This window comes from Ceratotherium simum, chromosome 7 (assembly GCF_057802395.1).
Source record: "Ceratotherium simum simum isolate JZ-2026a chromosome 7, ASM5780239v1, whole genome shotgun sequence".
NCBI lineage: Eukaryota > Metazoa > Chordata > Mammalia > Perissodactyla > Rhinocerotidae > Ceratotherium > Ceratotherium simum.
In genome coordinates, this window is record NC_141906.1 from 17,079,178 (window position 1) to 17,102,200 (window position 23,023).

The 23,023-nt window shown below is 48.0% G+C and overlaps 1 protein-coding gene across 8 annotated transcripts in view; it reads right to left on the reverse strand.

Moving 5' to 3' along the window:
• The window catches only part of TEAD1 (TEA domain transcription factor 1), a 255,710-nt gene that overhangs the window by 37,129 nt on the left and 195,558 nt on the right, over nucleotides 1-23,023 (reverse strand). For 5 of the 8 annotated variants that reach the window (XM_087433191.1, XM_087433190.1, XM_087433194.1 and 2 more), the window contains 5 exons: nucleotides 21,021-21,155; nucleotides 19,818-19,864; nucleotides 18,918-18,979; nucleotides 17,803-17,927; nucleotides 1,193-1,366 (listed from right to left, as the gene is read on the reverse strand). In XM_087433191.1, coding sequence (XP_087289317.1) covers nucleotides 1,193-1,366; nucleotides 17,803-17,927; nucleotides 18,918-18,979; nucleotides 19,818-19,864; nucleotides 21,021-21,155 — 543 coding nt within the window. Of the gene's footprint in view, nucleotides 1-1,192; nucleotides 1,367-17,802; nucleotides 17,928-18,917; nucleotides 18,980-19,817; nucleotides 19,865-21,020; nucleotides 21,156-22,211; nucleotides 22,224-23,023 lie in introns of all 8 variants that reach the window. The other 3 variants (XM_087433195.1, XM_087433192.1, XM_087433193.1) reach the window with 3 other exon arrangements.

Below are 23,023 nucleotides of genomic sequence, written 5' to 3' on the forward strand. Positions count from 1 at the left end.
ATCCTCCGTGTAGCCTCTCTTTTGTAATCTCTGGGCCTGTTTTCTTAGCTGGATATGAGGCAAATTCCACTTAACGCTGTGAGGACTGGAGGAAACGCATGTCATGTCAAGCGTTATCGCAGCTCCCAGCACACAGCAGGCGTTCAATCAGTGGTGCCCACTATTATGAATAAGGTCCGCTGGAGGCAGTCGGAGCCCAGAGAGGAGTGGGACACACATCCAAATAATATGACACAGCACGGAAACTGATTAACTACAAAATGCGATGGGACTAAAAGAAAAATCAATGGTCTGTTTCAGTGAGGAAGGGGTTGTAATAAAAGAAGGAGGGGCTGGCCCAGTGGGAGAGGCAGGAAAGGGGAACAGGGCCTCCAGACACACACAGAGGCTGGGCAGAGGACGCACAGCAAGAATGCCCCAGAACAGCTCATGTAGAGCCATTAATGCCATGCTAACGGGTGCAAACATTTGAAGCATTTTCTTTTTGTTCTCGTCAAGACTGGGGACTTTTATAACTTTCAATGCCAGCAGGTCCTCTGGTCTCCTTCTGCCCCCAACCCCCCAGTATGCACCCATCATACTCATGCCTGCTCTAACATCTGTGACCCATCAGCAGTCCCCTGGCCCGAGCCTGACTAGTGGAGGAGATACAGCAAAGTTCCTCTCGGAGGCCAGGGAGCATCACAAGCCCCAGTAGCCAGGGGGGATTTGTCCTTGTTGTTTTAAAGCACAAATGAGGCACATACTGGGCAAGGCCATTTTGTATTCTCTCTGACACTTACAAAATCTTGAAGCATGTAACTTTATCTTCATCCCAGCCCCATCTTTGCCTCAGGTCCTATGCTCCAGTGGAATTTATAGGTCGCTTTGCTTAATGGAGTGAGAAGAAACAGAAAGGGGGTCTAGTGCCCCATGATTTCCACTGTGCCTCCAGCCATCTGTGAAGCCTTTTGTTCATTGCGTGAGTGAGCCCCGAAGCCCAAAGAGGCTGCCCATCTCTCTTGCTCTTTGGCAGAAACAGCAAATGCCGCCTGGCTCACAGGTTTGAGTCTGTGATCCCTCGGTGATCCTGAGGATGCACACGAAGGTGCAGTCAGCGTGAATCCATGGCCAGCTGTGCTGCTCCACGCTCACGGACGGGACGCGACCATTCAGACAAAAACCACTGAAATCACAGCAATGTCTTACTCACCCAGAATTTTACGAGGAAGAAGGCATTTTGAGGGCCCTTTCCAAACAGTTCCTTTAAGCCACCTTTCTTTTCAGGAAATTTGTCATAAATCTGACGAATGTCCACTGATTCGAGCAATGGGTCACTGTAAGAATGGTTGGCATGCCCAATGTGCACGAAGAGGTGTTTGTTGTACTGTAAGAAACCAACAGAAACATTCCCATTACAAACCCTTTGATCAACCTGAGACTCATCCATCTTGAACTGGATAAAGAGCGGTAATCTGGAAATCCCAGAATTAGGCCTTGAACGGCCCAGGGTCTGTGCCTTTGAAGAGACGAAGATGTTAAGAAAAGCAGTAATAGCTTAGGGTTAAAACAATCATTGTCTTTTTATTGACAGGGGCATATATTTTCCCAAATGCCTAAAAAAAGGCTTTTTGCAGACACAGTAGTAAACAACAGCTTAAGTTACCCAACTACCAAACCATGGAACAATTCCATCACCCAGTTTCACCTGACTCAACAGAAAGTGACAACAGCTCCCTTTGGAGCCCATTATTTACAGTGTAAGCCCAATAAGAAGTATGTGTGTGGTTAGCTAACGTCATCACCTGGAATGCACTTCGCACTATAGCTCCCCTAGCAACGGCATGGATGCAGGGCTCTGAGCAATGGTAACCACCTACTTCTTCCAGCAGGAGTAAGAGTGCTGAGCCTCTTTCTCATCAGTCCCCTTAGTAACCAATCTAAAACTTCTGCATAAGGGCTGGTCAATAGGTGACTGTCAACGCAAAGTCAGGGGTATACACCAAGGAGAGGATCGATGGTACAAGGATATCTGAGGCCGGTAAAAAAAAAAACACAGGCTACTCCTTCATGAAAAAACAAACAAAAAAAACCAAAACCTTGTTAAGTCATTTAACTGACACAGGAAATCCTTTCTTCTCTTTGCTGTGATATAAGATATGGTAACTGGACCACAAAGAAGTGTGTCCAAATCAATCCAAATCAATGGTTCTCAACCCAGGTTGCAGAATCACCAAAGAGCATTTAAAAATCACCAGTGCCTGGACCCCACCTAGACTAAATTGGAATCCCTGAGAATGAGGCCAGGCATCAATAATTTTTTTTTTGCCGAGGAAGATTCACCCTGAGCTAACATCTGTTGCCAATCCACCTTTTTTTTTTTTTTTTTTTTTTTTTTTGCTCAAGGAAGATTAGCCCTGAGCTAACATCCATGCCAATCTTCCCCTACTTTGTATGTGGGTTGCTGCCATAGCATGGCTGATGAGTGGTGTTGGTCCGTGCCTGGGATTGGAACGCACGAACCTTGGCCACCAAAGCGGAGCACAGCAAACTTAACCACTATGCCATGGGGCTGGCCCGGACAGTTTTTAATGCTCCTTCACTGAATTCCACTTGCCTAGACTCTACTCCAGACCTTCTGGGCCTGCCTCTCCTGCCGAACAGACAGTAACATCAACCTAATGTGACACACACAAAGATGTGGGGGGTGCAGGGGTTCCAGGGAGCTCAGAGCCCAACAGGGTTCATATGAGAAACCCCATGTCCCTATTCGCCTAGCAGTCTCTATTCACTTTTCAAGTTTAAATTGGCATTTCTCCAACTAGAGTCCTTCTGAGTACTGATCCCACAGGAAACGAGAAATCCCACATAAAAGGAAGCTTAGTCAAAGCTGCCTAGTGGAAGAGTACTGAACGCTGGTTAAGAGTATGGGGTCTGGACTCAGCCTCTGCTCAAGCACAAAACCTGTGCCCACTGCAACTTAGCTCTGACACTGGACAAGTGCCTCCCTCGTCTCTAAAATGGGGACAGCGATGCGTCTACCTCCTAGGGCTGCTATAAGGTTCAGTGAGATACTGCACATGAAGAGCTTACTCGAGCTCACAGACTCAACAAAGAGTAAACGATAAATGCTAGCTAGCTATTAGTATTTTTTTAAATAAAATCTCCCCTCTTTGAGATTCACAGTGAATATTCACATATTAAAAGCACTGCAGTTAAGAAACATTTTTTAACTTGGTATAACCTAAAGTTTCCCAAACTCATTTGGTCACAAAACCCTGAAAATACATCCTGAAGAAATGCTGGTTTAAATCCATGACCTGCTACCCATGCTGTGGATCTCTGGCCAGGTGCCGAAGGGCAGGAGGCGTGACACCCCATCCGATGCCAGTGGTCCACAGTGCTGCATATATGGGGAGTGTGGCCAGGGCCCAGCATCTTCTGGGAGCAGGCTCAGCCCCTCTCCTGTTCAACATCTGAGTGATATCTTTACCAAGGCTTCAAAATCCCTAAAAGCTATCAGGTGAAATGAAAAAAAGGAACCTATCTAGCTCTGATGTGAACCCAGCCTCTGTTCCAGCTACCAGGGAGATTTCAGGTAAGACGGAGCCCTGGGAACTACTATGCAAGAACAGAGTATGCCTCTGCTGGAAGAGAATTTAAAAAAACAAGGTAAAAGCTACTGCTGGGTTAGGGAGGCGAGGTCATGGGGTACGGCAGAGTGCCTTTGATCTTTCTGTAAATTTTCTCAAACATTGTCACATCTTTTCAATTATAGCAAACCAAAGCGCACAGAAATGTCTGAGGCACTGCTGTTACAGAGCTTCCAGTCTCATTAGTGGGCAAAAGGAGAAAAAATAACACAGGCAAAGCTGGGGGCACAGACACTGGTGTGAAGGCAATCAGAGATGAGAAGATGAATGAGGAGCACACGCCTCGTGTCTGGCTCCTCTGCTCATCCTCGAGTTACCCTCCATTACAGGAGCTGAGGGCAAAAGGCATCGTTCCTTCATTATCCAGACGACTGGCCGTCCGCATGTCCATCCATCCAACCCTTACTAGGAGCCTCTCTGCTTGCAGCAGGCTCTCGGCCCTACCCAGCTCTGGGAGGCATCCTCCCTCTCATTTCTCGTGCCACCTGGAGGCAGTGAGTGTATGGGAAAGAACGGAATACAAGCAGAGCCTTGGGGACACGTGTGGGTACAATCTGAGTTTCTCTGTTGAGCACCACGCTCTCAGCACTTCTGCCTCGCCAGCGTATGGGGCCCAGGCAGAGCCAGGGGGAAGGTAAGAAGCTGTGAGACTTGGAGTCTTATACTGCTGGAACTCGGGGATCACAACCTGGACCTCTCCTTGTCAAGAGGTCAGGAAAGTGAATGGAGGGTAAAGGTGACCACATTTCTATGGGGACTATGAAGATACAGCTGAAAAGATGTTGAGTGCAAAGCACCAAAACTCTGGAGCCAGACAAGAACCTGAAATCTCAGTTTTCTCATATGTACAATGGGGATATAATACTTGTAATAGGGAACAGGTTTGAAGATGAAAGGAAATAATGCTCAGTGGGTGCCTGGCATAGGGCCTAGCACATAAGAAGTGTTCGATAAATGGTAGCTGCTAAGATTACTATTGTTGTGGTTTACTATTATGTGAGATTAACTAGATCCTGGGGTAGAAGCAAAAGAACTTTCCTGCTTTTAGCTATCCCTCCTACCTAGCAAAGAAAAAATAAACACAATTAAGCCAAGAGCTGGGAGCAGGTTGTAAAGCTGTGTGACTGTTCAGATCTTTGCTTACGGCCCACTCATTACAAGCTTCTCGGGTGTGGGCCTCTCACCTGTGTCTGAAGGAAGGAAAAGAACTTGTGTCCATTCAGTGTCATGTGCAATGTGCTTTCTACGTATGTGACCTCAGGTAAACCTTGCCTCACAATGTCACTGTAGGTGGATTTTATTAAAATCATTTTACAGATGAGGAAATAGAAGCTTAGAGATGAACGGACTTGCCTGAGGTCACATTCAGGAATAGTCCTGGAGTTAAGAATAAAACTTGGATCCGTCAGCGCCAGAGCTCACGCATTTGTTGCAAACATCAACCACACCATCTCCCAGAAGAAAATGTCTAGACCCTTCTAATTCAGATCTACTTTTCCTGCAAGTTGATTTGAGAAAGAAGAAAAAAGCTAAATAGTGTTTTCAAAATTCTAAGAAGTTAAATTAGAATTCAGGATAAACATAATGATTTACAGATGCATCAGATAGAGCCTTCAAAGGTTTCTATTTTGAGGAAGTTACCTTTGTGCCCAAATGGCTGAAATGCACGGAGAAGGGGCAGGCTGCCTTTGCCAAAGGAAATCGGGCACGGCCTCTCCAAGGCTGGTGACTTGAAACCAAACCCTGACTCTTGGCATCTGAGTGGCTTTATTCCTGCCAAGAGGTGACTCTGTTTCTAAGAATACAAAGGACCAAAGAAGGTGTCCTGGAGACCACAGCATTGAGACAAACAGACCTCCCTCTCCCCTAAATTCAACCTGGGTAGGTCAGGAACCCCTCTGCCTCCACATCCAGAAGCTGAAAAGAAGAAATCTACCTGATATGTGTGGGTTCAAGTTTTAATGAAATTAAAACTCTAAAACCATTTGGTGAGGCCCTAACTCCCTCGCATCCTGCCAGTTCTCCTTTTAAGGACAGAAGCCGGGGTGGATATCTTCCCTCCATCCCTCCCAAATAAATCCCATTTTCTTTCCAGCAGTGGTGGTGTCCCCCAAACTAAAGGTGGAACACAAAACCAAAAAAGGGCAATTATATTCTATAGGGCAGAAAGCAAATATTTGCAAAAACAACAACCACCAAAAATCTCAAGTATTGGGGGCAATGTATAGCAGAAACAGGGTGAATGTCAATGAGTCACGTATACCAAAGCCTAAGACTGAATTTCCTTGATATCCAAAACAGAGGTTACCATTGGCTTGTTCAATTACAAAAAAGTCTCCTAGGCACTCAGTAGATATGTGGATCATCAACATATCAATGACAACAACAGAAAAAGTACTCACTGTATATTTCTTTTATGGATTTCAGTAGAACAAACCAGCACACCTATGATCCATTTTATGCCAGGCACTGTGCTAGGCACCAGGGATCCATGAGTTAATAGTACAAAGTCCCTGCCTTCATAGAACCTACAGAATGACGGCTGGAGCTAGCTTATTGCCTCTATAGTCAGCAACACGTTGCTCAAGTAAATACATGTTCTCAAAGATTTCTGTAGAGAAGATTGGGATGAAAGACAGTCAACATTCCCTCTCTTGCACATCACATGACTTAAATCATCATATACTTGCTCTTTTTTATATGGATGACCGTATTCTCCAGCACTAAACACACAGTGTTACTCATTAGCAAAGAGAACATACGTAGAATTCACCTTGAAAACGCGAATCAAGTCCCACAAGGCTAAGGTGAAAATCATGATGCAAACCAAGTTATCCACCACATTTGAGAATAGAATACACTCTCAGGTTTGTACAGTTTCAGAAAACAGACCTTCCTTGTAACTATTCTCAGGTAGCTATAGGCGGATATTTTCTTATAAAATGAGAGAGTAAATCAAAAAAGAGGGAGATGGGGCTCTAACCCAGAAGAGAAGTAAAGAAATGTGCTGGCCAACAGCTGGGCTGTTGACCTGGAGAGCAGGCAGTCCAGAGGGGACGAGGAGTTGGAGGGCTCCTGGAGGGACGTCACCAAGAGGACAACGGACCTGAGAGATTCCCTGACTTACCTGACCATCTGGAGCAGAGTTTGAGAACTGTTCGAAATTCTGAGGATGAATTTGTGTAGGTATGTAAAAACTGAATAAAATAAGGGGCAACGACAAACCCTAGAAAAAACACGTTTTACAATCAAGAAATGGTTCTAATACATCGCATGTTAACCATGCCGTGCGCAAAATCTACACAGGTTTGTAATACAAACACTGAACGTTAATTAAACTAAACATTGTGATGTAACCATATTGGGAGTCAGAGGGAATGGGACATGTGCTAAATTTAGAGCTAAGTCCCGGTCTTCCACAGGAAGAAGTCAACAGAAAATGTCTAAAAGTGATGGATTGAGATATACAGTAAAAGGACGTTATTTAGAAACATGGAAATAATATAGGAAGAAATGGCCGGAAGGGCTGTAAGCATCTGTCCCTGAGCAGGACCGGGACCAGGAGGTGAGGAGACGTGGGGCAGGAACTGCTGCCTTTCTTACAGGCCATAACACGGTTCAACGTGGCTTATCTACAAAGCACATGTATTACTTCATTAAATTAAACAACCAACCAATTAAAAACTATCTTGAAACATCATGGAGTTTTTTGAGGAAGGGAAAGAACTATAAAGGGAAACAAAAATATTACGAGTCGAGCTTCAGGATGTTTATTCTAGCTGGCCGCAAGTTCCCTGGACGCGACAGGAACTTGGTCAGAGCACAGAGCCTTCCTATGGCTCAAAGACTCAGGAAACCGAGCAGAGGCTGGGAGCCCCGTCTGCCTGCAGGGTTCAACCAAAAAGATCAATGTCACACCAGCAAAATCCCACCTGGATCAAGAATGTCCCACAGCTCAGGAGCACCTGACACAACCTTAATACACAGATTTCTATCTTGACTTGGGGAAATGCTCATTTTCTCTTTTTATTGCTATAATCCCTCCAGGTATTCTTCACAGCAGTTGTAAACAGTGATAAAGGGGAACATAAACCTAAAAACTCAACAAAACTTTGTTGCAAAGGGTTATTTAGCCACCCCGGAGTTTCAGAGGGCCTTCCTCTCCCAGGCTCTCCTCTTGGCCGTGCAGAAGGCTGCAGGGAGGAGCAAGGCACACTCGGACTCCAGGTCAGCCGGGGTCTGGGTCAGAACCCTGGTGCTGGCACCACTTCCTCGCTGAGTCATCTGGGACGGGCAATTTCCACCCTCTCCGCTGCAGTTTCCACATCCGTGATGCAGGGATAATGACAGTCCCTATCTCGAAGGAGCGTCACGAGGATTAAATGAGATAATGCATGGAAAATACGTAATGCTGTGCCTAGCACATGATTTGTTATTGCTATTATTTCCTCAGATAATCATGACGCTCCTTTACTTCGGATGAGATAATCTGAAATTAAGATTGTCCCTCTGATAGCAATCAAATGGAAATACTAAAATTTAAAGTAGAAGTTCCGAGAGGAAAGTTTCAGACACATTAGGGTGATTCGCGCTGTTTCAACACTGCCATGAGCTACTGTAATGCAGGGTGGCCGGGGCGGGTGATGGGCACGTGGGGCCGGGAGGGATCTGGCCCCCACACTTCCCACAGTCCGTGTCCGCTCTCCGGAGCATGCACGGCCTGTCCTCGCAAGTGGGGCTAGGGCGGCCCAGCCTGGGAGGCTGCCCAGCACTGCAGATGAGACAAACCAGAGCAATACAACTCCCCAAAGTGGCCACTTCGCTTTTATTTTCTTTCTTTTCTCTTTTTTGAAAGGACTGCCAACACATTCTATTCCACAGACCTCTGATGAGGTAGTTCACTTTTTGTGGAAAAGGAAGGAAAAGACCTAAAATCGGCTGGTCCTGGGCGTCTGTGCTGCTCCCTCAGACACGCCCCAGCGCTTCACTACACCATCTGACCTGAAGGTGGCGGTCTTTTTCTAACCTTGTTCCAAAAATTCCAAGTATTTAAAGAACGTAGTAAAACCTTGAAAAATGACTGCCGTCCAACAATACCACGAGAAAAATTATAATCCACTCAGAAATTTAAAGAAACCAAGACAACTCAAGTTAAGGGATGCTAATGTACAAGGTGGAACAGAACAAGGACAAATCACCTACATTTGCTTTCCTGTCCGGCTCCTGCCCAGGATCTCTGTCCAGATGCCCCCAGAGGAGCCAGGGCAACCTGAGATGACCTCTGGGCCTTGCAGGGACAGGGAGTGGCTGTGGGGCCCGGCCAAGGAGAGTGACCTGCATACTCAGCCCTCGGGGGAGGGGAGGGGCTCGCCTGGGCTCCTGCTCCAGTAGGCTCTCCCCTCAGCTCACTGCTCAGAGGCACCAGCTATGGGCCCCCGGGGGGCTGCTTCATCCCTTCCCCTGTGATCTTCCCAGAAAGAAACATCATCAAAAACAAGAAACAAGGAGCAAGTAAGTCCTTCCTCCTGAGATCTCACACCAGGAGGCGCCACCCTCACTCCCACCTCCCACTCCCACCACCATCTTCACAGAGGGGCTGCTGTCTTCCTAGAAAGAAGTGTGTCTTCCCCTTATGAGTACAGCTGATAAGGGCCCACGGCTGAGTGCAGGGCAGGCAGGTGGGATGGGTGCTGACCTGCCAAGGAAAGCAGATGGAACCTGGCCGGGCCTTCATGCAAGGTCTAGAAAACCCAGATTTCCAGATGCTTTCAATTGCCTCATCTCCAAATGGTAATGAAGAAAGAGGGTGAGTGCCCAGGGCAGCTCAGACCCTGAGAGGGACCCCCACTGCTGCCGTGAGAGGGTGCAGCTGGGCACGGATGAGCTGACAGGGCAGCTCACAGCCATGCAGGACAGGGTGGGAAAAACCACACCACACCACAGTGAGCTGGCCACTCCACGCTGGAAGACACTCCATCTCCTGTGTCCTACCGGAAGACCACGCTACACTTGGTAAAACACAAGAAAAACCTGGAAGAAGCACAAACACTGGACACAGCCAACTGTCAGACCTACTGTAGGTTTCCTCTGAGACCCGGAAGGCCAAATGTGCTTTCTGACCAGCTAGTCTAAGCATGTACGTTAACAACACAGGGGTTAGAATCCAGGCTCCACTGTTCTTGAGCTGTGAGACCTGAGGTGAGTTGCTTAACCTTTCTGGGCCTTGCTTCCTCATCTGAACACGAGGATGACACCTGGCCTGCTCATCTCCAGGGGTCAATGTGAAGGTCAAATGAAACAGTAAACAAGACAGCCCTGTGTGAGCCGTAGGGAGGTGCACAGATGCCATATGCAGGTTTACTCTTAATGAGATCCACGTGCCAGCCCTGAACTGGGGGCAGGAAGGAGCCTCTTTTCTGAAAAACTAGAAACCAGATCTTCCCAAAGAGCTGTTCCCCATGAATACACGACCCCACTCTGAGACACAGTAACTGCCTCAGCAGCCACTTCAGGGCCTGGGAGCCTCCAGAGAAACCTCGCCCTTCTCCACCTGGTCCAGGGCACAGGTGAGGATTCTCCTGGCAATCTAGAATTTAAACCTTGCTTCTGATCTTATTTCCTTATTTCTCCAATCTGATCCCCATACAAACCACCTGCCCTTCTTTCTTCCATAAGCCTCATCAATGTCTTATTTCCTTAGAGCTGCACTGGTCACATTTCCCAAACCAAAGTCCGGATCTATGGTCTGACAAAGGAATTTTAGTTGATTTGTGAATTTAGGCCTTTGAAAGAAGCTATAAAATATGAAAATTAAATCATCCTTGAGCCCACATTTGACCAACTGCCTTAATGGAAAAGAATAAGGTTATCTGCAGGATGTACAGCCGTCCCTTGGTATCCACGGGGATTGGTTCCAGGACCCTCTGGGATACCAAACTCTGTGGATGCTCAAGTCTCTTAGGTGGCCCTCTGTATCCACGGGTTCTACATCCGCAGACTCCACCCACAGTGGACCAGATGGTAAACACAGTACCACATGATCTGCGGTCAGTGGAGCCCGTGGATACGGAGGGCCGACTGCATCTGCAGAACTTCACGGCAGGCTCCCCCAGAGGGGAGACATGGGGCTCCCTCAAGCTGTGAAGACTGCTGACTCACTCCCCCACATCTAGGAGGTCCCACACTCTCAGGCTGTTCCAGCCACTCAGAAATAAAGTAAGGGGCCAGGACACTTCAGGCAGCAAAACCCCTGGCCGAGGACCTGCCATCCCCACACCTGGGCACTCTTAAGGAACTCCCTCCTCCTTTGCGGCCCAAATCAAGTGTCCTTACTTTCTTCTTTCTCCATGTGTCCCCGAGCACCTTCCTTCCCTGGCTGCCACCTGTGACACAGTAACATGCCCTGTCCTCTCCATTCCCCCAGGTAGTGGGGCAGGCATCACACACACACACACACACACACACCCACCCACCCCATGGGCTCTGGATTCAGACAAAGTTCAAATAGCCAACCTTCTATCCATGAGCCTGTCCGTCTCCAATACCCATTTCAACACCTTTATTTTGAGAACAAAAAGAAATAACATCATCACAAAGGCAATTCTTAGCAATGCTGCTTCCTTCTCTGTTCCATGACTCTTCACATGACAACAGCAGCCCCGTCTCACAAACTCCGCCGTTTCCACTGTCCTCTTCCTCCCACAGCGAATTAACCCCCAAGGCCTTTTAATCTTATCAACACAACATCTCTTCCCTCTGCCATTCCCTATTTCTCAGACCCTCGGCCACTGCCCATGCCTTGGTTTGGTCCTTGTCACCCATCATCTGGACCAGTAATGTCGTCTCTCTACCTCTAGTCCATTCTCTAACCTGCTGCAGCTGTCACCTTCCTGAAACACATGTTGCATCACATCTTCTCCTTAAAGGGGGCTGGGGTGGCAGAGTACATATTCGTGTTACGCTATACACGTATTCAAATCCAAGACTCACCGAGAAACTAGTAATGGTGGTTACCTACTTGGTGATGGGATAGGAATTAGAAGGACGGGAAGTCTCCCTCCATTCTTGTATGCTTGTAGATTGTTTGACCATGTGAATTTGCTACGTATTCAAGAAATATCAATTAAAAAAATATTCTGGCTCCCACCTGAATTTCAAGAGTCCAAACCACCTGGTGAGCAGATTCTCCCAAGCCTGGTCCCTTCCAGGTCTCTGACCTGACTTCCGGCTACATGACTACAAGAAACTCAGGTTCAAAAAACATTTGTGGAGTGCTTGACATATCCAGGGATGTTACGGACTATAACTGTCACAGTAATACAATTAGAGTGGTCCTATTAGGCCCACTGTACAGACTGGAGGAGGCTGAGCTGTGAAGTCATTTGCCCCAAACCTCGCCCAGCTCCTAAGAATTCAGATCCCAGCCTTCTTGTTCCACTAGAACAAACATTTGCCACTAGAGCATGGTGGAAGGTACATTCTAAAGTCCAGGTGAGAACATTCCTTGCTTCTCGCACTCCTTTGCCCCAAACCCTAAGAATCACAGAACCACATGTTGGAAAAGGAGCTCAGAGAAAACCCAGCCCAACTCTCTCCGATGCGAAGGGCCCCGCTACAATCAGCCTCTGCTTAGGGGGCTCACACTTGGAAGGCAACTGTTTTTACGTTTGAATAATTTCTTTATTTCTTCAACAGTACAGTGAAGTGGTTAATACAGAGTGAAGCCAAACTTTGGCATGGCCACCTCCTGGCAGGGATGTTGATCATGTACCTTAATGTTTCTGAGCCTCCATTCCTTCACTTATACACTGGACATAAGACCAGTACCTGTGTCAAAAGCTTGGCATACAGTGCTTATAACACAGCTCCATAAGTTCTGGTGACGCTCGTTATTGCCATCTTATATAGCCGAGGTGTGTCTTCCCTGTTCAGGTTTGTTCCTGTACCACATCACGGACCTTTTCTTCTTCCACATGACAGTGCTTCTTCAAAAGAGAATCATCTCCCTGTCCCTCCCTCTCCATCCCCAAGTTGTCCCTTCTCAGGCTGCATAGCTCCTAGTTAACCAAACCCTCACCGGCTCTCTTCCTGCTCACGGTCCTGCTTGTTCTGGCATCCAGACCATGACAGGCATTCAACATACAACCTTGTGCCTGGGCAGTGGGAAGAGCAGGGTTTGCTGGCTGTGGAGCAGGATGTGGCTGAGCTGCAGGGGGGCTGCAGGAACCCGCCATGCCCCAGGGTGGGGGGAGAGGAATTCCTCTAAGGCTTTATCAGGAAAACCACTCCCCGCACAGGCACAGGAGTCAGCTCGCAGCTCAACAGGGCCAGCTTTTTGTCAGTCTAAAGGAGCAGCTGCCCAACTCAGCCTCCAAGAACTGGACCTGGATTTCAGGCCAGGAGTCTTTAAGGAGCCCTCCCTGGGTGGAGGATCGTGCACTTAACGCTTAAGTCCTTGGATATGCAGCACTGAAATAATGTAGAAAGCGTATTTTCAAGCATCACTAACCATTTCTAAAATAGTCTTTGTTTTTTAGATTCTTCCTTCCTTTCTTCACCCTCTGCTGTTTTTCTCTTAGCTTCTAGTGGAGCCAAAGGTAACAGAGGGACTGACTTGCTGGTTCGCCACCAACGTAAACAGCCACCGACTAGGGGAAATGCTGCCGTCTGGTTTACACGATGCAGAGCCAGCAGGGGGCGCTCGTCCCCCAGATTATTCTTCCCTTAGCTCCTCATAGATTATGGCCAGCGCTAGACCACAGAAACAGGCTACTCGCTGGATACAAGTGGACCCTACAGCCTTTTGGTCACGATCTCAGGATGTGGAGTCAGCAGACCTGGATCTGAATCCCATTTCCAATGTCAGTTAGCTGCCGAACAGTGCGCAGGCTGTGTCACAGGATGAAATAAGACAACACACAGTGTTGGCTATCACCACGACTGGCACTAGTGCTGGTCCTACCACTGCTCAGGGTGGCAGAGTTGTGAAGATGTCTTTAGTGGTGACAATGGTAACATGGTAAACTGAAGAGTGAATTTCCAGAATAGCTGGTACCAAGGGAGGCGCTCCTGGACCCAGGACCAGGCAAACTCGGTTCTCCTCGTGGTTCTGTTGCTACCCAAGTGTGCATCGTGCCTTATCCCCTCTTGAGAGATAGTACAGGCAGAGGAGGGGTCAGACCCGGCCACAGCCATTGACTGGCTATGAGACAGCCATCTCCCCAGGCCTCCTCTATAGGAAGGAATAGAATTACCTGCCTCCTAGGGCTGGGATAAGGATGAAAGAAATCACTAATGAAAAATAGTTAGCACTGCACCCAGCTCATTGATTTCTCTGTTTGGTTTTTGTCAGCACTACCTACAACCCCATGATTCCACTGAGCCTGTGACCAGTACAAAGAAGTCGGGAGACGTGTGCACGTGTTGGATGCAAAGACTGGGAGAACCCAAACGCAAAGTTGAATTTGTTTAGGGACCTTCAGTGATATGTCACTTTGTTGGCTTCCTTATCAAATTAACATGCTTAATGTTTGAGGTTAAATTTTAAGTACAGTATATCCAAATGTGTTAAAATGTACTAGTGGAATTTATTTTAGATGGCTTTAAATTTTCCTAGAGTTAGAACAAAAATTTAGTAAAATTAAACTCTGAGAAGCCACAAAAAATCTGAGAACAAGAGGAACCATCCACACATGACAGGTTGCTCAGCATAACCTTGTTTCTGAAGTGCCACCACATGTTCGTTGTCACGGCACCTCGTGTTTCCAAAATAAAGCACGTGTTATATAATTTGAGAAGCCGGTGCTTGAGACACTGTCACAATGCTTTAAATAATTGTTAATTCTCCCCTCATTTCAATAAGTCAATCACCTTCTTTTCAAGGGTCTCTTCCCTTCCTCTAGCACAAGAACCACCCTTCAGGCCCTCACATTTCCACTAAAATCAAACACATACGCTCCTCACAGTTTGCCACGTATGCCTTTGTAGACATTAAACTCATTTGTGTATCATTGCAAAATAAGTGTCCATAATATCGTAATATTAGAAGTAACATCAACAATTGAGACTGATGTTAAAATACTAAAATAATTTCATGAGTGTTACAGCTGTGGTTGGCGGTATCTGATGGACATAATTTAAAATCATAATACAACAAGCCAGAAACATCAACCTATCTATTAGAAGGTATTGTTATTTTCTGAAATTATACTTTTTTAATCTAAAGGGCAAGTAATTTTCAATTGTGAAGAAGGACCGTTATTCCACATTAGCCTTAGCATCACCTGACAGACTGTGTATGTATTTGCCCGGGTGATTCTCGTTTGTCTTCTCCACCAGAACAGAGACTCCGTGAGAATAAGGACTTAGTCTCCTTTGCTGTTGAATCCCTAACACCTGAAACAGCGGCTGGCATGGAGCAAGTGCTTGAAAAGTATTTGTTGAATGAATTCCAATTTCTTCTAGTCTTCAACTCACGTCCCCTTAAAATATAATTATTTTCTCAAGAGGCCCAAGGGAGTTGACTCACATCAGGCCTTCCATTTATTTCAGGACCATTGAAGTCATGTGTTAGAGTCCAATCTATAGAGCCAAGCCTTTTAATTCATCAAGAAAAGGCCATATCCAGTTCAACCATTCAGACGATTAGGTATAATCCTGAACATCCATGAAACATGTTATCTCTGGACTCTATTCCAAATGGTTAGTGGGCTCTGCCTTCACTAAAATCTTCACCAGCTCCACTCACTGCTTTATACACTTCAGAGTCATCAGCTCTGGAATGTTCCTCCCCTTACTCTTCCCCTGTGTATATCAACCCTCTGCCTATCAGTGTAAGGGTTACTCCTCAAGGAAGCCTGCCCTGTTCCCCATCCATCACTCACAGCATTCAGTCTTCTTCCTTCCTGTGGCCACCACACTTCACAATGACCGCCTGCGTGATGGCTGCTTCATGTGCGTCTCCTCACCAGATCTCACACTCTGCACGGGCGGCACCCGTGGCCGTCTGTGCAGCACTGGGCCCCTCCTCGGTATGGCGCCTTACACCTGCAGGTGCTCGTAATCGTTTATTGAAGGCCCTGAATGAATCTATCAAGGGTTCCAAATGTTAAGCCCAATAAACACTAACAACAACAAAAAGAGGAATCGGGCATTCTGGGCCCTAATGGGTCCATAACTAGAAGGGACGGTCATAAGGAGGTGGCTGCCATAGGCTTTTTTAATTAAAAAAATTTCTTTTTATTCTGATAAGATATTCTATAGTCTTTTAAACAGGGAAACAACTACTGTCTTGGGACTTTGCTTCCCAGTGCCTTGGAGTTCTAGTCTTAAAAATATGGTCACAAGCAAAGAGAGGGATCTGCTTACACAGCAGATATGCAGACTGAATACACAATTCAAGAGACCTTTAAAATTGGTGGTGGCTTACGGTAATGAAAAGAGTATACCTGATGTAGATTTGGGCTCCTGTTTATCGGCTAAATAATGTGTCTGGGCCTCAGTTTCTTCATCTGTAAAATGGGAAAAACAGAACCCACCTCACCAGCAGTATGAGGACAGAATGAAATAATCAATGACCAAGTACTCCATAAGCAACGAGGTGTTACACAAACACAAGTTACAGAAAGCAGAAGCACCATCTGGACCAAAGGCCAGCCTTCAGCCAAAGAATCATCCACACTTCCCAGACAGCAGCAGCAGCCTAGAATTACGAAGGTAATCTTGTTGTTTCTTTCAGTGCTCCCACAGATATGGATTTTAACCCATCACCAACCCCCTTCTTGTAAAACCACTCAGCCACTTGAAAAGAGTGACCCCATTGGCCTTCTCTTCCCTGTTCTCAATAACCTCATTCTCCTACACCTCGATGGGCCCAATGACCTACTTTACATCTCTTTCTTCATTTTTTCCCCTAATTTTGGAGCAGGCTCTATCTTTCTACCAGCTCCCAGAGTTCACAATTATAAACAGCAATGCCAGTGGGCCACAGGAGTCCCCAAGCCCCCACTCTGATGATGGCTGGTAGAAGCCCCTCTGCCCATGGTGTCTCCCCCACCGGATCATCAGAGGCTTTCCACTGAGCTAAAGTACAAATACTCCAGGAGAGGTCACCTCCAACGGCTCAGCATCTGAGTTATTCACAACAGATGGTAAACTCATTCATGACACTCTTTCCTGATAACAGAATGACAGCAAAGTGGCAAACACACAGGCAGCATGGCACCTATGTGCTTTTGGTAGCCACCTGAGATCAGCGGGGTGGGACAGAGAATATGGAAAGGAGTTGGTGAAGATCCCGAAGACAAACTCGTGATTTCTTCAATTTTTCCTTCGGGCTCACCCACACACAGATGCAATGTTCATACTCACAGCCAAGGAGTGGGAGTGAAGAAAGGGTCTTGGGCTTGTGGAGTGGGAAAGAAAGGAGGCTCACATATGTATGGGAACTGATGGGCCTGGCTGAGAAACAATGGGATGATGGGCACTAGATGGGGCAGGGGAGATGAGACGGGAAAGAAGAAAAATAGAGTCCAGACACCAATGTTACTTGTATTTATGATATTATAATGCATCCCCATTCTTCATCAAACTGTTAAAGTACCATCTTGTTACTTCTTAAGAAGATAAAAACTTGCTATCTTGCGAAAACATAGACTTAGAAAGGCAGTATAAAATAATGGCTGAATGTTCAGGCTTGAGTTTTAAAAATGAGTTTGAATCTCTAATCAATCAGATATTAACTGTGTGACTTTAGAGAAATTACTTAACCTCTCTGTTTCCTCATCTATCAGATAGCACCTACCCTTATGGGGTCTGTTGCAGGATAAATATGATCATGTATATAATAGCTTCATGCAGTTCCAGCACATGGCAAGGCTCAGTAAATGTTACATTTTACCAAATTCAAGAGCTCTTAAGGTCGTTCCCTTCAGATCCAGTACTCCCTGGAGTTTGAGGTCTAGAGCATCCAGAAACATTCAGCTCTAAAGTTCTACATATCTGTCACCAGAGATACCTTTTTACTTAATTGAAAGGCTGCTTGGCTATTCTTCCCAGGTCTGTTCTCACACAGGTTATTTGTGAGGCACAAGGGCAGGGGATAGGAATGCGAAGGTGAACAGGAATGGGAAGCAAATCTTGGATTCAAGGCACACTCTCTGAGCACACTCACCGAGTCTGGGTCTCGTTGCTGTTCGAGAAAAGCTGAGAATTCCACCAGGCGAAGTTTGGTTGTGCCAATGGAGCGGCCCTGCCAGGCAGGGACCGAGGGAGCTGGGGCTGATGCAGGTTCAAATCCTGAAAGACCAATCGTCACCTTTAAAGCTGGCCATTTGCCGCCCCTTGGGCCTCAGGCCCATCCTGGGACAGGGCCCTACAAACAGGATGACCTGGGAGGAAAGGCCAACAGCCCCCTTCCACCAGAGTCTCAGGGTAGATCTAAGTCAGGCAGTTGTGGGATTCTGGCCGAGGATCCCAGAAGCAGTGGCCAGCGGAGAAGCACAATGCATGTGGCTCCTCGTAAAGTCAACTTCAGCTCAGGTTATGGGCTGTGGCATGAGGACAGAGGGCCGAGCTGGGGACCAAGGTGAGAGTGCTGAGGGGTCAGAAGTGAATGCTTGCAAAGATCTCCTGTGAGACCGGGACGTGCTGGGCACGTCTTGTGTTTGTCCGTCTCCTTTCTTAAGACTAGTCAGCAGCATCTTAGAATATTCTCTCAGAAGGCTCCAAGATATTGGAGCAGAAGGCAGCATGTGAATGCATTTCAGTTTAGGGACTCAAATGGAGAGCAGCTCCAGTGAATAACTCAACGTGCACGCGTGTGGGGGAGGGAGTGGCTGGGCCAGCCAGATTCTTGGTTTCTAGTTTGGGCTTCCACGTAAGCTCTCCTTTAAGGAAAGGGTACAGGAACTGAAACCTACTTATCTAAGAAAGTGTGACTAAAACCCTATCTGCCCTCAAGACTTGGATTGCCCAATTTGGCCTGTTTATGATGAGGAAGGAACCACAGCAACTTCCCCTTCCAAGGATGACCCAGGGTCCTGAGTGAAAGTGATGAGGCTTCCTGTTTCTTTAAAAACCCATCTTGGGAGGTGACTGAGGAGAACTGGACATCCCCGAGACCCTCCTGAGCTCCAGGATAACCCCTGCCTTAAGGAGGGTGGGAGCGAGGACAGGGCGTCCACGGCTCTACAGATAAGGGGGGATGTGCAGCTGCGGAACAAAGCGACAGGCTTGGCTGTCAGCTGTGTGGGCATTCCCCCGAGAGGGAGTCCCACGGACACTCACCTGGAATGGGGGCCGTGACCGCCGGCTGGATGGGGTAGGCCTGCTGCACGAAGGGCTTGACGCTGGGGACAGAGGAGTAGGGAGAGTCAGAAACCACGACTGCAGCAGCGGCTGCTCCCCAGGCCTGACCTTGGCCTCCCATGGCTAGAGACCCAAGCCGGGGGCCTCCCCACTGTAAGCTTCCCCGCCTGCAGGCGGAAGCACAGCCCAGGCAGAGCTCCGCCACAACACAGTCGGTTACGCTCTCCAACCCAGAGGGGCCAGCAGGGCGCTGGGGACCAAACCACCAAGCCTCATGCCAGTTCAATGGGTCGAGCTGGACAGGCGGCAGACTGACTCCCACAGGCTGTGACATCGCCCTCGGAACCTCTCTTCTCGTCCCTGTGGAGACCGAGGTCAGCGGTCACCACGTCTAGGCAAGGTTTGCGACACACTTCAGGCTCTCCTTCTCTAGGCCAAATAGCTCAAGTTCTTTTGGGAATCTATGGGCAGGATGTCCTTTCTGCTTTTCTCCCCAGACTGCCCTTATCTCTGCGTTACTGGGCTTATTTCTTTTGGCCTCAGAGCATCACTAGGATTTTCTATCAGCTGCAGGCACTCCTCAGGAAGACCGCAGGCTCTACCCTCCAAAGCCATGAGAGGATGGGGACCCTCCTCCTGTTTCTGGCTGGATGACCACTGATACTCAAGGTGAGAGTGAGGTGTTTACACATCTCCTGGATCTCAGCAGTTTCTTCCCTGCTACTGGCCTCAGGCGACAGCAATGGGGACACTCGGTGATCTCAGGTTAAATCTCCTTTCTCCTCCCTGCCCCGAGGCTGTCTGGTCCTGGGAACACGCTACCCAGGGTGGGCTGTGACCACTCCCTTGTTGTCAGTGCCGGTCCCTCCTCAGACTTACTCTTGTGAGGATCCTGGCTGCCCTGTTTGTATCATTCCCGGCCAGAACTGGAAGGCAAAATGCAAGAGGGTTCAGGATTATGAGTTCACTTCAAAACATGGTTCAGGATGTCTATGCATTACAATCCCTGCTACAGACAGTGGGTTCAGATCATCCACCAGCTGCAGAGCGACCCTCCCAAAATGCAGATGTGGTCACTGCTACGCACGAGATCGCAGCCTCCATCCTCGGCCTAGCAACCAGGGCTCTCTCTAGCTCCTCTTCCCGATAACCCCCGAGGGCAGGGACCAGGCAGCAGCTCTTCAGTGCTTTTCTGACACCTAACAGAGATGGGGGCACACTGCAGAGGGTTCACAAATATTCTGTCTGACTGGTTTATCTATGCACCCACTCATCCTTCTCTTCCTCCTCCTTCCACTCTGAAACACTCCCTGTGAAGTATTCTGCCTCCACAGCTCACAGCACCGAGTGCCCAGAGGGGAGAGGACCAAGCTCAGAACAAGAGGCAGGGAGCTCCGAGATGCAGTGCAGACACCTCCTTTGCCGTGAGCTTCCCTGAGGCTTTTGGTGCCTGCTGACGCCCTGCTGGAGAGGCAGCAGGATGTAAAGGGAGTCGTACAGGGAGTCATAGGCCCTGGGTTTGAGCCCTGATGTCATTTTCCATGTGATGATGATCAAGTCACCCAAACTCTTGTTTTGTTACTTGGTAACCTCAGTTTCTTCATCTGTAAAATGGCATTAACAATCAGAGGCATTTAAGATTACTGCGAGGATTAAATGAGATCATAAAATTAAGCTTCTCGGCTCTTGGTAGGCACAAAATGAAAACGGAAAGAGAATACTTTGCCCCTTTAGGGACTAGTTGCCAAAAAGTGACCCTGAGGACACAGGAAAAGAGACCAAGGGCCAGGAAACAGAGAAGAGGTGGACCACAACCCAGAAAGGCACCAGAAAAGTGACACTTAATTCCATGTCTTCAGGGACTAAGCGTCCCTTCCTCTTCCTCTCTCTCTCTTCTCTTACTCCCCTCTCTCCAGCTCCCTGCCTCCCTTCCTTTCTTTCACCATTTTGCACCCAGCATCAGTTCACCACAAGGTGGTCTCTCCTCTCTCACACACCTGACTGGGTGGATGGCTTCACGCTGGCCCACGCTGGCCCCACGCCTCTAGAGGCCACCGTTACTGGATCTGGCTTGTGACTTACCCCCGGCGCCCCAGGGAAGGTGGGGCGTGGGATCCCTGGCAGCCCCAGCTTGTTGTGAATGGCAGTGGCCGAGACGATCTGGGCTGAGGACATGGCGGCCATGTGCTGCAGGGCCTTATCCTTTGCAGTCTGATCCTTGAGGGTGACAGGGACACACAGACTTAATACAGAACACACGGCTACCAGGCAGCTTAAACAGCACAGCCACGAGCGCACGGACTAAAATAGAGCCACAGGGGAGGCCGGAACAGCAAACATGCATGATAAATAAACACAGCCCGAGGCTACAACACACTCACCCTACCCTCACTCTGACTGGTGACTGGTGGCACCCAGGGGCAAGGTTTTCAAAAGAATTTTTTTTTTTTTTTTTGTGAGGAGGACTAGCCCTGAGCTAACATCCAACGCCAATCCTCCTTTTTTTGCTGAGGAAGACTGGCCCTGGGCTAACATCCGTGCCCATCTTCCTCTACTTTATATGGGACGCCACCACAGCATGGCTTGACAAGTGGTGCGTCAGGGTGCGCCCGGGATCCGAACCTGCGAACCCCGGGCCGCCGCAGCGGAGCGCACGCACTTAACCGCTGCGCCACTGGGCCGGCCCCTCGAAAGAAATTTTTTACTCCATTTTCCAACAGAATTGGAAGCCTCTAAGAGTGGACAATGTATTTATTTTTTCAGCTTCCAATGGGAGATTTCTCCAATTACTTCACACACCCAAAGAAAGAAAAAAAAAAACGGCCCTGCTTTTAAGCATACAGATGGGAGGACGGGCGAGAGAAGAGGCGTGGATGTGGATCTGCGGTGGACATCCACGAGTGCGGGAGGCCCTGTCTGTGGCGCCGTCACCGGGCCACGGTCCCAGGAGCTGCTGGAGTCGTGCACGGCCTGGAAGCCCTGCAGACACCTGGTGGGAGAGGCTCAGAAGCAGCGGGGCGGGCGGGGGGCAACGACAGGGCCAAGCAGCATGCTGGCGGGGCGCATGCTTTCTCAGGTACCCCCGCCGTGGGTCTAAGGCTACACGGGTACTTTCTATAGGCAAGGACACAGGGGATGCTACCAGGTGAGTGGTTTCTCCTTTTCCTAAATGAGTCTTTTCTAGAAAAGCCAAGGCTGATAACACAAAGCTAGCCAAAAAGTCCGCCAAGCACAGCTAAAATACAGAATACTCAATTTGCTGAAAATACTTACCATGCTTGTTACCTGGATACAACAATAAACAATTTGTTAAAAGGATTGCGTACAAAGGCAGGGTTATTTCTCTCTTCAGTTACAAAATACATATGTATACAAACACTCAATACTTGAGTACAATAAAATGTATAGGAGTGTGTTTTTTTTCACATTTTAGAAGGCACGTGTGCCCCAGATAACTATCTAGAAGGGCAATTCCCAACCACGGCAACAATCAAAACCTACTCCTAACTCCTCCACAGAGTGGTTCTGTGGCTTCCTCAGGACAGATGGAGAAATGGTCAGACCCCCGGTGTGTGACAGGCCCTGATGGTGCAGACAGGGCTTCATGCTTGGTGAATACATCAAGCCTCCGGGCTGCCAGTGGAGGGTCTATACAATCTATACCAGGCCCAGACGCCATCAAAGCGGGAATAAAATGGTGGCATCAAATCAAAAAGAGCGCCCTCCACAGCTGCCATTCAGAGTTCAGACAGTGAGTGAAGGTCCAGGGAAGCTTCAGGCTAAGACATCGGGTACCAGCTGAGAGGTGGCTTTAATGTCTACAGATTACCCAAAGGTGATGACTAAAGATGCTGAGGCGCCAAAGGCAAGGCCAAAAGGAGAAATTAAAAAAAAAAAATTTCGAAGTCTACAAGATAGCTACCAGGGGCTTCTAAGACCAATTAGGTGCTCCCAAGGTAGAGACACCATTTTGCCCCATAACTGCCAGGAACACCATGTGAATTTTCAAAGAGCTTCTATTAACCCTTGAAAAAGAGCCTAACACTTGCATACAATTTTATATTTTACACATTTCTCTGGCTCTC